At 36.4% G+C, this 16413-nt stretch overlaps 1 protein-coding gene across 4 annotated transcripts in view; it reads left to right on the forward strand.

Moving 5' to 3' along the window:
* Positions 1–16413, forward strand: part of NKAIN2 (sodium/potassium transporting ATPase interacting 2) — a 1018833-nt gene that overhangs the window by 460803 nt on the left and 541617 nt on the right. For all 4 annotated transcript variants that reach the window (XR_008681100.2, XR_008681101.1, XM_019030137.4 and 1 more), the window contains one exon: positions 15178–15315. Coding sequence is in view for 2 of the 4 variants with exons in the window: in XM_019030137.4 (XP_018885682.1) it covers positions 15178–15315 (138 nt within the window). In the remaining 2 variants the exon portion in view is untranslated. The remainder of the gene's footprint in view (positions 1–15177; positions 15316–16413) is intronic.

Below are 16413 nucleotides of genomic sequence, written 5' to 3' on the forward strand. Positions count from 1 at the left end.
AGGACTCATTTGTGTATGGGATAACTGGTTGGAGCTTTACCATTTTTGGCATGAAAAAATCTTTAATTTATTGTCTGTGAATTTTTATGTGTTGATTTCTTCACAGTGGAATAAGAACTTTAAAAAGACGTAAAATAATTTGGGAAGAGAATCCTTTTATATCTTAATTATTGTTTTTCCACTCATCCTTTAGAAACTCATGTTATGCCTTTATGTAGTCTTTTTAATATGCTTAAACTTCATTTTTATTTTTTAAAACCTTATTTTTCCACTCATAAGTCTGTTGTGTATGTAATAATTAAATCATGTGATAACAAGTAAAATTGATATAACTAGGCTTGCATTTGTGTTTACAACAAGCATTGTGTAAACATACAATTCTAGTGATGAGAGCCAACACATGCAAGCACAACTTACTGTAGGTGTGCATGAAATTCAACTGATCAGAGCAGAAGTATGTGTAAGGACTCTGGGAAGCCCACTATCTGTAAGAACATCTCCTACTTGATATTTAACTCAAGACATCAGTATAATATTCATATTTGTAAGTAGTTCTATGCTTTAGACAGTTCCTAAGCAAATTGGACCACTTAAAGAAATTTAGCATTCTATTTTTTTCTCCCAATAGTAGTATCAGTTGCTTCAGAGACAATGTCTTAACTTTTTGCCATTGCCAATAGAATGAAAGTCGTTAGGAGATAGAAGACTGACAGCACAGCAGCAATGGAATATCATGCTGAGCACTATGTGAAGTAGAAAAAAAACTATTACTTACATATTTTTATTAGCTGGTGTTTTGTGTTGTTTTATCACACATACCAATGAATGCACTGAAAAGAAATGATATGATGAGTTCATGGAACTAGAAAAATCATACTTCAAAGCAAAATACAATGAAATATAAACATATATACACATTTGTATATATTATAACATATATATTTTATATATGTACTCATTTATTCTACATATGCAGTATTGTATGTGCATATAAATTTTAATACCACCGCTGAAGTGATATCATAATGTTCAAACTTTGGGCTCTAGACAAATCATCTTTACCAAATAACAGCCATGTAACCTTGGTCAAGTTAATCTTTCTCTCTGCCTCAGTTTTCTGATCTTAAAAATGGAGATAATATTTCCTAAGTTATACTGTTGTCTACTTCATTAAATAAACTCATATGTATAAAATGCTTAGAGTAATGCTATTAGTGTTAATAGTAGTATGTAAAATATGTGCACAGATAGATAGAAGAAGCATGTATAAAATTTAGCAGTTGAAATGCTTTGAATTTTCATGTTTAAGGTACCTTGACAGAACTTACCATTTTGTGCTTGTACCAGTTATCTAAGCTGCATTAATAGTCTGTGGTAGAACTCCTAAAACTGATAGAAAATATCATGTCTTATTACACTTACCCATGGAAAGCCACAGTCACCTCTGTCAACAGGAAAACAAATATTATGACTACTTCTTTTCAGAGCAGCATCTCCGTATCTGTGTTGAATTCAATACTAGGGTTACTTCAAAGGGCACAGGAGACATGGTATTTACCATACGAGAAATAGCATACCTCATGACAAATTCTAAAACGTCCCTGCAGCCATCTGAAATGATATTCTCTTGTAGTTCTAGTGGCAATTTCTTTTTCTTTTCTTTCTTTCTTTCTTTTATTTTTTTTTTTGGAGACATAGTTTCACTCTTGTCACCTAGGCTGTGGTGCAATGGTGCGAACTCGGCTCACTGAAACCTCCACCTCCCGAGTTCAAGCGATTCTCCTACCTCAGCCTCCTGAGTAGCTTGGATTACAGGCGCCTGCCACCACATCTGGCTAATTTTTATATTTTTAGTAGAGATAGGGTTTCACCATGTTGGCCAGGCTGGTCTCAAGCTCCTGACCTCAGGTGATCCAACCGCCTCGGCCTCCCAAAGTGCTGGAATTACAGGTGTGAGCCACCACATAGGGCCTCTAGTTGCAATTTCTGAGATACTGACTCCGACAGAGACTGCCAGTACATGGTAGCGATCTCAATAACAGTTCTGCTTTCATTTCATCTCTTGATTGGCCTTTAGCAGTCAGAGTTAAGAGAGGCTGTCATTTCATCTCCCATCCTTATGAAATTGAATTTTACGAAAGAGACGTCACCTAGAGTTTGAGAGGTTTGATTGACAATCTCCATATAGCTGCCTTGCTCTAGTCAAAGAGACACTGTCCTGAAACCTCTGCTGATGCTTTCACTTGAGGAAGGAAAGAGCAGATGGGAGGGAAGGGAGACAGAGGAGACACCAGCATGCAGGTCACTGTGACATCTCCTTCTCCTGATGACAACAGCTCACACGCTTCCACCTGCAATCCTATTAAATATAGTACTTGCTTGACAGGAAACAGCTGATGATGGTAATGACATTGTTAAGTCACTGCCTTAAATGGGTGGAGGGCAGCTAAAACGGGGAGGGCAGGACTATTGGAGGGCCATTTTACCTTGTTTTGGATTCATAAAATAAAAATGCAAATGAAACACACAAATATTTATCAAGACCCAAACAGAAAGCTGTCTATACTGTCTATACATTGTTTCTCTGATAATGATATATGAGGCATATTTTTGGAAACTTTATCAGCTTTTCAGAAAAAAAAATCTGTATTTTTACCTATTTGACAAATTTCAAATTCTCCAGAGGGCAGCTTTAATATGTTTAATATGATTCTGCTGTTAAAAAATAGCAATCGAGTTTTTTCTAGAGAAAGTCATTTGCTATGAGAAAGCAATACCATATGATACATGAAAATAAGAGCATTGCAAGCTATTTTTATTTGGCTTTTACTGAGCTCTCAATGAATACAAAATCAGTACTGAACAAATAGATGCTGCTGATGATAAACCTAGCAACTTATTCTACTCAATTTCTAAAGTTCCTGTTAATATATAGGCAACCCATCATCCCTCATCTGCTTTTCCATGTATTGGTAATGTTAGCCACTTATTGATGTTTTTGTTTGTGTATACTTGCTAAATAAACTGTAAGAGATATGGGAATAGATTGGAATATATAGATCCATGGAAAGACTATCATTTGAACAGCTACACCTGGGCCTTCTTGGGTGTTTTGAAAATTTCTGCCCTAAAATCCATTTGGCTTTGTGTCCCCACCCAAATCTCTTCTCAAATTGTAATCCGCATGTGTTGAGGGAGAGACCTGGTGGGACGTCAGAGATGATTGGATCCTGGGAGTGGTTTCCCCCATGTTGTTCTCATGATAGTGAGTGAGTTTTCACAGATCTGATGGATTTATAAGTGGCGGTTTTTTTCTTTCTCTCTCTCTCCTGCCTCCATGTGAAAGGTACCTTGCTTCTCCTTCCCCTTCTGCCATGATTGTAAGTTTCCTGGGGCCTCACTGGCCATGTGGAATTGTGAGTCAATTAAACCTCCTTTCTTATTTTTTTTTGAGACAGAGTCTTGCTTGTCACCCAGGCTGGAGTGCAGTGGCACGATCTCGGCTCACTGTAAGCTCCACCTCCTGGGTTCACGCCATTCTCCTGCCTCAGCCTCCCAAGTAGCTGGGACTACAGGCGCCTGCCACCACGCCTGGCTAAGTTTTTGTATTTTTAGTAGAGATGGTGTTTCACCATGTTAGCCGGGATGATCTTGATCTCCTGACCTCGTGATCCACCCGCCTTGGCCTCCCAAAGTCCTGGGATTACAGGCGTGAGCCACCGTACCCGGCCTAAACCTCCTTTCTTTACAAATTACCCAGTCTCAGATGGTATCTTTGTAGCAGTGTGAAAATGGACTAATAAAGTGGATTGGTACCAGCAGAATACGAAGCTGCTATAAAGATAACCTGAAAATGTGGAATTGGGTAACAGACAGAGGTTGGAACAGTTTAGAGGTCTTGTAAGAAGACAGGAAGATGTGGAGAAATTTGAAACTTCCTAGAGACTTGTTGAATGGTTTTGACCAAAATGCTGATAGTGATATGGACAATGAAGTCCAGGCTGAGGTGGTCGCAGATGGAGATGAGGAACTTATTGGGAACTGGAGTAAAGGTCACTCGTGCTATATTTTAGCAAAGAGATTGGCATCATTTTTCCCGTGCCCTAAAGATCTATGGAACTTTGAACTTGAGAGAGATGATTTAGGGTATCTGGCGGAAGAAATTTCTAGCAGCGAAGCATTCAAGAGGTGACTTGGGTGCTGTTCAAGCATTCAGTTATATGCAGTCACAAAGAGATGGTTTGGAATTGGAACTTACATTTAAAAGGGAAGCAGAGCATAAAAATTCAAAAATTTGCAGCCTGATAATGCAGTACGAAGGAAACCCCATTTTCTGGGGAGAAATTCAGAAATTTGCATAAGTAACAAGGAGCCAAATGTTAATCGCTAAGACAATGGGGAAAATGTCTCCAGGCCATGTCAGAGGTCTTCACGCAGCCCTCCCATCACAGGCCCAGAGGCCTAGGAGGAAAAATTGTATTCATGGGCTGGTCCCAGGGCTCTGCTGCTCTGTGCAGCCTCAGCACTTGGTGTCCTGCATCCCAGCTGTTCCAGCTCCAGCCATGGCTAAAAGGGACCAAGGTACAGCTCAGGCCTTTGCTTCAGAGTGTTCAAAACCCAAGCTTTGGTGGCTTCCACATGGTGTTGAGCTTGTGGGTACTCAGAAGATAAGAGTTGAGCTTTGAGAAACTGTGCCTCAATTTCAGAGAATGTATGGAAATGCCCAGATATCCATGCAGAGGTGTGCTGCAGAGATGGAGCCATCATGGAGAACTTCTGTTAGGGCAGTGCAGAAAGGAACTGTGAAGTTTGAGCCCCCACACAGAGTACCCACTGGCCCACTGCCTAGTGGAGCCATGAGAAGAGGGCTACTGTTCTCCAGACCCCACATGGTAGAACCATCAACAGCTTGCACCATGCACCTGGAAAAGCCACAGGCACTCAATGCCAGCTTGTGAAAGCAGCTGTGGCAACTGTACCCTGTAGTGCACAGGTGTAGAGCTTCCCAAGGCCTTGGGAGCCCACCCCTCGCCCTGGATGTGAGGCATGGAGTCAAAAAATATCATTTCAGAGCTTTACAATTAAATTACAGCCCTACTGGGTTTTGAACTTGCATTGGGCCTGTGGCCACTTTTGTTTTGGCACATTTCTTGCATTTGGAATGGAAACATTTACCCAATGCCTGTTCCCCCACTGTATCTTGGAAGTAACTAACTTGTTTTTGATTTTACGGGATCATAGGTGGAAGGAAATTGCCTTGTCTCTCAGATGAGATTTTAGACTTGGACTTTTGGGTTAATGCTGGAATGAGTTAAGACTTTGGGGCACTGTTGGGAAGTCATGATCTGTTTTGAAATGTGAAAGGGACATGAGATTTGGAAGAGGTGGAATGATATGTTTTGGTTTTGTGTCCCCACCCAAATCTCATCTCCAATTGTAATCTCCATGTGTGGAGAGAAGGACTTGGTGGGGTCGATTGGATCCTGGGGGCAGTTTCCCCCGTGCTGTTCTCATGATAGTTAGTGAGTTCTCACAAGACCTGATGGTTTTATAAGTGGTAGTTTTTCCTGCTATCTCTCTCCTGCTGCCATGTAAGACATGCCTTGCTTTCCCTTCACTTTCTACCATGATTATAAGTTTCCTGAGGCCTCCCAGACATGCAGAATTGTGAGTTAATTAAACCTCCATTCTTTATAAATTACCCAGTCTCAGGTAGTATCTTTATAGCAGTGTGAAAATGGACTAATACACCATTTCAGATATTAGCATGTATCATAGTATAAAACTAATTCTGTCAGATGACATGAATATGTCTGATTCATCTCATCATTGATTTGGGTTTCCACACCTCACTAGAACTAAAACAGTGTATCACATTGCTCAATACCTATGATACTCTATAACTGCTTGTAGAAGTGTGTGATTTAAAAGCCCATGGCCATTTCTCTTCCAAACATTAGGTATTTTTTTCTGTGTTATGAATATGTAACCAATTTGTGTGTTAGCTTGACCTTGTATCAGTTGAGACTCCTTTGTGAAGATATTGGAAATTCAAGGTTAAATGGACGCATTATATTTTCCAACTGTTACCTGTCATGTACTTTGAGTGAATCATGAAAACTACCTAGAACAGCTGTCATTTTGATATGTTCTGGTTCTTCTGAGAAGTTAGATTTCCATTGAGTAAAATTATAGGCTCTGTGGAGAAATCAAAACAGTGCTCCGTCTACCAGGAAGGCCTGCACTGTGATCTTTTCAGCTCATTTCACATGAGTATAGGGAGACTTTAAACTTAATAAATGAGAATCAGACTACAAAGGTATAAAATCATTTTATAGTACAACTCCAGATAAATGTCATTTTTATGGCTCTGCAGTATTATTATTCTATTAACTGCATTGATAGTAGAAACTTTCAGTTCATGTTTTTATCAGAAATGTTCTGTTCTTACTGTGAACTAGTCTGTACTGTGAATTGCATAATTTGTAGTAATAGAGTAATAGTAATAATCATGGTTATTTTATAAGGTCATCATAGTGATTATAGGAATTTGCAAACCATGGAGTTATATGTAAAAATAGTTATTAGTGTGCCTTTTCAAACTTTTATTTCATCTCAAGAACAAAGAACCTCTTATATTTACTGGCTTATTGAATTAGCAAAGTATTTGGTAGTAAAGCAGAAGCCCTAAAAATTGTGAAAACAATACCATAAGGTTCTCCTGTGTTCAGTTGCTAATGATATGTGGTTGAAGTCATGGCCATGGAAGTTAAAATAACAGCTCTGCAGTTATGATCTTGGACATGTTATGTATTCTCTCTCATCATCAGTGTGATTCCCTCATCTGTGCAATAAAGATAATGGTAGATAATCCTTGTAAATGCATGATTTAAAAGTAAGCATTAACTTAAAAACATATTATTTATTGTAGTGTACAGAATATAATAGCTACTCAATATATTTTAATAATTATTATCACAGAATGCGGACACACTATTCAAAAAAAAGGTGAGAGATTTGTGTTATGATAAAAAAATTAAGCTAAAAATCTAAACACTAAAAAATCCCTATTACTGAAAATCAAGTAACACTTTACGATTAGGCATACACACACACTCACATACACATTTATAAAACTTGGCATGTGGACACACACAACAAGGATCAGGAATTCACGTGACTTGTTAAGCTCAATTAAACAAAAACCAAACAATATTTTTGTGCTCTAGAGTTAACTTTCTGTTACTTTTTAGAAGAATTTTCTGTTTTTTAAACCTCATATAATATGCTAGTCATCAGCTTGTCTTTTGATAGCATGAGTATTAACTATGAAATGGTTATAAATTGCTATGCAGAATGAACAGCTGTGAGAAATAATAAATGATTCTGTTATCACAACTGGAGTATTAGATGGCATATTTAGAATTATATATAAATGGGATTATTATACAAAATAGTGGAAAAGTCTTAAAATTAACTATTTGACTTCTATGAGGGCTTTTACATAAACTTATTGATTTAACTTCAGAAAAATGTGACTCTGTGTTTCAAAAAGGTATATTAAGAAATGCCATGTATGATATTTCAGTAATACAGATTATGAGAAAATGCACTTCTTGTCTCTATTTGGTTTCTTTGAACTTATGCCAAATCTTCTCCAATATTTTCTTGGAAAACTTTATTGTGATTAACTATGTGGAGACAGTTTTAAAAATAAATGTTGATTTTCATCATATGTGAAAGGTGGAAAGAGAGGAGGTGGAAACAGAGGAATTATAATGTTTGAAGCCTATTCTTTTACCATAGTACCACAACATATTTAATATATGGGGTGTTAAATCAGGCAGGAAAACATTTCTCAAGAAAGACCCCCTCCAAATACTTGAGGTTATTTAGGAATATTTGTCATGGTATTATTTGCATTTGTAACCAATAGAATAAGAAACATTTGAACATCTCTAACTGAAATAGTCTGGCAAGAACACAAATATAGAATGATAATGCACTAAAACATGATTTCAAATTTGTATTGAAATATAAAATAATTAATAATAGCATCCATTTTAAGATGCAATCCAGGCATCTTAATAACTAATGTATGTACATTATCACTCTAATTTTCATGAAAATCTTAGGACTTATGTATTACAACATCCCCATATTGTAGATGAAGAAACTGGGATTCATAGAGATTAGTGGGCCGCCTGTGGTCACATAGTGGTTAGAATTCAAACATGATTTTCTAATTCTAAAACTTGAAGTCTGAACCACCATGATATGCTGACTTCTCGTGTAATCAGAGCAATTAGGGCCAAGTCTCTTTTTGGTGGTGTTTCGTTGTAGTGGCGGTGGTGATTTATTTCCTTAATTTTTTTGGTTTTGTTTTTTGTTTTTCTTTTTTAAGAAAAATAATTATATGGAAAAAGGCAGACAATTCTTAGTTCTACTGAATTAGGATAAATTATTATTTTTAGTAATACCTAACAATTTTATTTTCTTCCCCTTGGTGAACACACACACACACACACACACACACACACCATCCTAACAAGTATGTACACATATATACACATGCATTTGAGATACTTCAGTTATTCAAATGTAACTAAAACTCTTTAAGTAAAGCTCTGTGGTTTGTCCTTTATCTTTGCTCCTATTTTACATGTATAATCATTGCAGACTCAACTTCAAGTTTATCCTCTTCATTTTATATGTGAATCCGATCTCTTGGTAAGATAAAACAAAATTATATCTAGTATATCTCTTGCATATAATGTTTAAAAGCCAGCACATATGTTCTCATTGATCTTGTCCACTGTGAACAACACAGAGAATCTTAAAAGGAGAACACTATCAATAATATTTGTAGAGTTTTGCTTTGTGATATTGTGATATTTTAGGCAATCTTGTAAAGAGCACAGCAGCTCAACAGTATTATAAAGACCTAGAATATCTTTAAAGTCTTTACAACTTTCTTGGTCATTGGCTTAAAATTAGAGAAACCAACATGGGCATCCTTTCTGACTCTGGAGCAGACAGGCCCAGAGCGTGCTCAAGACTACAGTTTACTTAGGACTACAAACGAATTAAGCAATGGGAATGGAGATGAGCTCTAGTGTGGCAACATCCAGCAAAGGGCAGAGTAAACCTAGACATCAAGGTTAACGCAAAATTAGCAGCTTTACCAAAGTGAGCAGACAACAAGGAAACAGAAATACTGTACTGAGGAGTTGGGCACAGGGGAAACCTGAATCCAAGGCAAAATCACAGGGCAAGGGTTTCCTGCTGAAGGAACAAAATTTTATATGAATCAAGGACGTAGTATTCAAACTTTCTACATCTCATTTAATGTTGTTTTAAGATCTCTGTGGGGCAGGAAACAAAGAGTGGATGCTACTGGAAACTAGAAATTAGCCATACTTGACTGGAATGTAAAAACAAACAAACGAACGTTAGCAGCAACTTTTATTGACAAAAGTATGACCAACACATGGCCATTCTGTAGGTTAGGCTGGAAGTTTATCTAAACTTTAATGGTACCTACAGATGAAATAAGACTTTGGACTCAACCTAGAAACTGTTAGGCCCCTTTTAATTTCCATCTTGGATTTTCCCTAGTAGTATGTGTCTGTGTGTCGTGTGTGTGTGTGTTTGTGTGTGTATCTGTGTGTGTGTGTGTCTGTGTAAGATGCTATAACAGGCTAATTTTACTTGTTAGGTAAGTTATATTCCCCTGCAAACAACTGAAATGAAAATCATTTATTTGTTGATTCCTGGAATTGTATTAACTTTTGACAAGTTTGTTAGTTCCTTGAAGTCCACTTTGTCAATGCAAATAGACTTTGGAGGGGAGCACTCTACTTGGCCTAACACTGAAATCTGAGTCTATCTTCTCTCTTTCTTCAAAAACTTGAGAGTTGAGACAATCTGAAAGCTCAGATTCTTGAAGGGACCTGGAGACACTTAAGGGGGAAGAGGTACAGAGAGGAGAACAGGGATATCCATAGATAAGTTTAATTTCCATTTATAATTTAGCACTAGAAACATAATTTGGTTGTTTACAGCCTTTAATAACACACCTTAAAAAAAAAAACTCTGTTTCATCATCATAGTTTCAAAAGCCCATTTTTTCTCTCAAAATCTACATATAAGTTTTATTTTATATTATTTGTTTCAATATCAGGTTAAGTTTTAAGGACATAAACATAATATTATAGTAATATTTGGAAGAAAATTTGATTAAGAAATATTAGTTATGAACAAAATGCAATTTCTCAAGGAGAGCAATTACAGGTCTTACCAGTTGAGGAAAACTACCTGGAAAAATGTCATTTTGGCCTTTTAAAAAATATGTTCAAGTGCATGTAATTTTCTTGTTATGAAAGTTGAATAGCAATAGATGCCTAACCAGTACAAAGGCTTCCCTTTTGCCTTGCAAACATTTGAAGCAAACCTGTTTCAGACTAAATCCTCTCCTATGAAGAGGTAAAGCTTAGTTTAACAAAGTATGAACTTAATTGGGCCCAGTTTTCTCATGTGTAAATTGAGGAGTATGGAGTAAAAAGTCAACAAATTTATTTATCTTGAAGACATTTTACAGATGCTTCTGATGAACATTTATTGTCATGGAAAGTAAGATAATTTGTCCTTAATAGCACTTATCACAAAGGTTTTGAAAACTTTTTCAGCTTAAGCATACTCTGCTATATTAACAATTACCATTAAAATTAACATTTACTATGGTGCAACAAAAAGGGTAATCTTCATGTTTTCCAGCTCATATAATAGCTTATATACATATATATATACATACACACATGTACATACACACACAAACACACATATACATAGCTCATATATATATATATATATGCTATTATATGAGCTGGAAAACATGAAATATATATATAGCACAAAGAATTAATAAAACCTGTTATATAATATTTGGGATTTAGCAACCAGAATTGACCCAACATTTCTGTTTTGGGGAGTTTGTCCTATGGCTATATTAACACACATGCAGAAGATTCTATAATGCACTTATGGATGTTATAGCCAAAAACTGGAAATGAATTAAAGATTTATTAAAATGCAATGCCTTAATAAGGATATAATGAGGTAGATCTATTAATGCAGCATGTGCTAATGTATAAAAACCTCATGACACATCACTAAGTGAGAAACACAAGGTGAAAACACACAACTACATTGCAATCCATTTTGTAAATAAAAATAATTTGAAAAATTTTTACACATACATGACAGATATATGCCTATATGCTCCATCTACATACAATATTTTACTGAACAGCTATACAGTTAGCAGTAGCTCCCCAAATTCACACAAATTGCCTTTGGGGAAAGTTAATGTGACTGGATGGTTTTCTCTACGTTTATTAAGAGTTTTGGCCAGGTGCAGTGGCTCACGCCTGTAATCTCAGCACTTTGGGAGGCCGACGTGGGCCGATCATGAGGTCAGGAAATCGAGACCATCCTGGCTAACACGGTGAAACCCTGTCTCTACTAAAAAGACAAAAAATTAGCCGGGTGTGGTGGCGGGCACCTGTAGTCCCAGCTACTTGGGAGGCTGAGGCAGGAGAATGGCGTGAACCTGGGAGGCAGAGCTTGCAGTGAGCCGAGATCACACCACTGCACTCCATCCGGCCTGGACAACAAAGCAAGATTCCATCTCAAAAAAAAAAAAAAAAGAGTTGTAAATAAAATTTGTGTCTTACTTATGGTTTGAGGCCAGTGTAACCTTTATAACAGTGTCAGAAAAAGAGAGAAAAAGAAATTGAACTGTAGGTCAGTTTACAGATACAAAAATCCCAAATAAAATTTTATTTTGTTTACATTTTATAAGTAAAATTTAATCCAAACTAAAAATGTGCTAAAAATGATATGCCATCCCAAGTAGGGATTTTACCAGATATAAAAGGATAATGACAAAAGGATATTGATCGAATACTCAATCTAATCCATCACATTCATTGTGTAAAAGAAAAAAAATAATGTGATTATCTCAATAGATGCAGAAATAATAACTGATGAAGATTAGTCACTATTGATGTTACAAATAAAAACTTCATAAAGATAGTAATGGAAAGGAAGAGAATTCTTTGTGGTAGCAAAGAATTGAAAGCAACCAAATTATGCGTTAATAATGTTGTGATCAGTGCAAGCCAAACACAAGGAACCAAAATTTATATACAGGAAAATAGGCAAGCATGAAAGGGATGTACACCCTAAGACTTCTTATGTGAAAATAACACATAAATAGCAGCATGTATTTTGCTAGGCCAAATACGTACATTTCTATGTCAGATGATTACAAGGACCAAAAGTAAATACATTAAAGAGGTCCCCATGGGCAAAATCAGATTAACACTGAGATGGGTTAAAAGAGGGAAAAACTAACCTAAACTAAACAAAAAAGGAGCTTTGCCTTAACCAATGATGATATAATGTCATGAACTGACAAGTATGATCAGAGAGATTCTATGAAGTAGCATATATTATATAATCAGCATGGTCTCTACTATATAACCAACAAAAACAAAATCTATTTGTTTTTGGACTAAGTGTGGAGTAAATAGAAAAGGTAAAGGGCATAGCAAAGGGGCCATGCACAGAAGCCCAAATTCCTGTTCTACTACTTACCTCTTCTGTAACTTCAAGATAATCACTTAGCACACCACAGCTTGGATTCCTTAATCTGTAAAATGGGACAATCCTATTTACCTCCCTTGGTTTTGTGTAGAATCAATGTGATAATACATGCCTGGAGAAAAGCATAAAGCCCCAGCATACAGTAGGTGTTCTAACAAATATGTGCTCTCCCCATCCCTGCACTCCCAGGCCCACTATACAGGCCCCTCATAGTTAATAGTCTTCCTGTGGGAAGGAATTCATAGGAAAGACTGCAGCTACTCCTACACGTATTACAACCCTTACACTTAGTGAACTTTTCAGAAAATCTTGCATTTTTCAGGCCTATCTTAAATTACAGAACCTATGATAATGCTACTTATGATCCCTAATAGGGCTAATCAAAAAGGGGAAAAAGGCAAAAATATTATATGCAAAGAATTACAGATTAGCTTGTTCAGTCTGCACAAACTTGTAAGTAAGAAACAATTGGTTGTGCCATAACAAGAACCCGATAAATGTTGACATAATTTCACTTCAGTTTTGCAGACTTAGTTATTATATTATCATCTCTATATTTTTTATAATTAATAGGACTGCTATTTTCTTTCATAATTGGTGCATTTATTGAGATATTTCCTACTGTTAGACTGATGTGTTTCATCCTCTATACGTTTGCCCTGCTGTGTCCCCACAGTTATGATGCTCCAAATTTATAGAGTTTAGATGTTTCTTGCTGTTGGTTTACATTCCTTTTCACTATTTATTCATAAAATAAGGCGGAGAGGGTTCTATGTTGAAATGAACTTTTATACAGAAAATTAGCAATCATATTCTCAGAACAACTACTTAGTTTTTGATACCATTCACAGATTCTAACTTCGCATATGTAATACTGCCTAATGTCACAAATGGGTCTCATGTCTACAAAACGTTAACTATATGAGAAAGTTGAAGGAATGGCTCACCAGAAGACAATTCAGGTTTATAAAGCTTAAGTGATATTCCAGTCCTATGACAGTCTGTGTTTATTAAGGAGTAAGAATATTGCATTCCACTATTGAGACTCTGATGAGTATCATGGCTTTAGCATAGGGTATAACAAATCAAGATTCTTTTGTTTTTTTAATTATGGTGAAGATGCAATGAGAATTAAGATTTGACTAAGTTGGACTGTGACTGCTACAACCATTACATGGTGCCCAGTGCGCCTTAGAAAATAGAGGTGTCATGAATTTATTTTCTCTTTCAATGCCTGATGGGAAAACGTGCTACTCAGCTAAAGAACTGCAGTAGGAATAATGATCATTCAAGATGTCTTCAAACTGAGCTACAGATATTTAATTTAAAAGCACATTGCCTGTTTTGAGAGTCAGTATTTCCTTCTGAAAAGAAATATCATTAAAGCATAGTGATGTTAGGAACTTAGGGATTTTAAAATCATCATTTTCCTTGAAAACCTGGATGAATAAAATATTGAATCTTGGTATGGAGCATCAAGTCCTTTTACAATGTTTTTCTCTGAACAGAGTTTATTATCATCCCCCCTGAGGGCAGGCAGGAAGAGTAAAGCCAACATTCTGCTTTACTTTGTTGGATCTGATGAGATCTTGCTAGCTTCCTAGATCTCACTTTGGGATGTAAAATGGTACTTCCGGACTACCCACTAATCTCAGTTTGTTGTTATTTTTGGTTAGTTGGTTGGTTTTGTTTTTCTCCTCTCACTGCTTAGATTTTTATATGTCTTAATTATAGTTGTGAGCACAGATGAAAGTAGTATAATTTAAATCGACTTAAGTGTCTTGCTTTTATAACAGTGATGCTTGATTTTTGTGTTTGTTTTCCATTGTTCTAATTTTCTTTTAGGGCCCTTCTTTTACCTGGTAGCCAGGTATGACAAAACATCATATTTGATCTATAATACAACACTATTAGAACTAGAAGGACCCTACACACCTCGTCAAAGTCCTTCATTTCACAGACGAGGACCAGGCACCCAGAGAAGGGAAATGACTTGCGTAGGCCACTGCGGCTACTTAGTGGCAGACCCACGTCCAGAAATCTTTGTCTTGCTAAAGGGTTCTTGCTACAACTCTTGCTAAAGATTTCTTTTTCCTCCACATCAAACTTCCTTTGTTCTATTCTCAATTTATATAATGACGTTTGAACAGATCTAGCAACAAACTATTTATGTGGACTTCCCTGACTTGCTGGTTGATGACTTCAAATGTTTGACAGTGCACATGACAATATAATTTATCCTATGACTGCAAAGATGACATCTTGTGAATACTGCTTGATTCCTCCACAAAATCATCCCTGAAAGGCTTGTAGGTGTCTATAGATCCACAGATTCCATAGTGTTCCTTTGAAATAACTGAAAATGTCATTCTCACTGTTAAAGACACATGCCAGATATGGTAACACAGTTATAATTGCTAATTGTTATTAATAATTTTATCCTTTTTTCCTCTCACCACTGTGCTGTTTCTCACATGCTGATCTGTCCATCCTGTTTTGCTATTCTAGGTTTGTGTGCTGGAGAGGCAAATATTTGACTTCCTTGGATATCAGTGGGCACCTATCCTGGCAAATTTTGTACATATTATTATCGTCATTCTTGGTTTGTTTGGAACTATTCAATATAGACCTCGTTACATAACAGGAGTAAGTACATTTTCTGCCTTTTAAAAATCTTATTGAACTAGAGAATGATGTGCAAACTCCAAATGCCTTGAAAACTTATGTGTATAATCTATCTTAAAGATGTGGATACTCTCTTTTAAGTACCATGTGTTTATTTTCATAGTTTCAGATTCCATCAACAGTAATTGAAAATGTCAGGTTTAAGGCACTTGATGGTGAGTGCGATCAGATTGAATTCTCATAATTTGTACTTTCAGCGAATAGTCTCATAATTACAAGCCAAACTGTGTTTCTATGTTTCTACATTATAAAGTCATGCTTTCCGGTTTGACAGATTTTAATGGGAATTTTTTCTCATTTTAAATAATCATATTTTATACATTGAATAAAGAGTTTAAAATCAATAGAAATGAACATATACTATTGATGTGAAAATATTAACCACATTAGGGCTAATATTTGGCATATGAGAAAGCCAGAATAATCTGGACAGTTGCCTCTGTGTTCTCCATAATTCTCTTTTTGGCTTGAAGGAAGTATTTTGCATTCCCACTCAAGTTAAACTTACTTAACATAAAAGTGAAATCCAACTGTGTTTCAGTTACTATGGGAACCATAACTCAGGGTTGCTTTTTTTTAAACTTTTGTATGTGCCTCAGATCTCAGCTACTGCTCTTCATTAATGTACATTTTTTTCTTTTTAGTTTCATCATTTTTTCTATTCTATTTTTGACAAAGGAAATGTCTATAGGCATTTATTTAAAATTGTAAAGCAGGTTTGTAGTGTAAGCATGTATATAAGATAGTACAGTGAAAGCTCTGCCTTGTTCAACACAAGCCAGCAGCCCTTCTCATGTTTTATGAAAGCGTCCTCATTAAAGATGCCCCCCCATGACCTGTTCTCTCTGTCATCTAGAACCCAGATAAAGCTCATTGGTACAGAGCCAGGCAATGTGGTGGTGGCTGGAACCCAGAAGAGTGAGAAGCTCACAGTCCTCGCCTCCAGGTGCATGCCCAGCCTCCAGTGCATGTCACTGCAGAGGCTAGGTAGCCATCTAAATCTTGTAAAAGTGGGAGGAGTTCTGTTGCAGGATGGAGTTTTTTAGTGCACAAGATATG

Source organism: Gorilla gorilla, chromosome 5 (genome assembly GCF_029281585.2).
Source record: "Gorilla gorilla gorilla isolate KB3781 chromosome 5, NHGRI_mGorGor1-v2.1_pri, whole genome shotgun sequence".
Classification (NCBI taxonomy): Eukaryota; Metazoa; Chordata; class Mammalia; order Primates; family Hominidae; genus Gorilla; species Gorilla gorilla.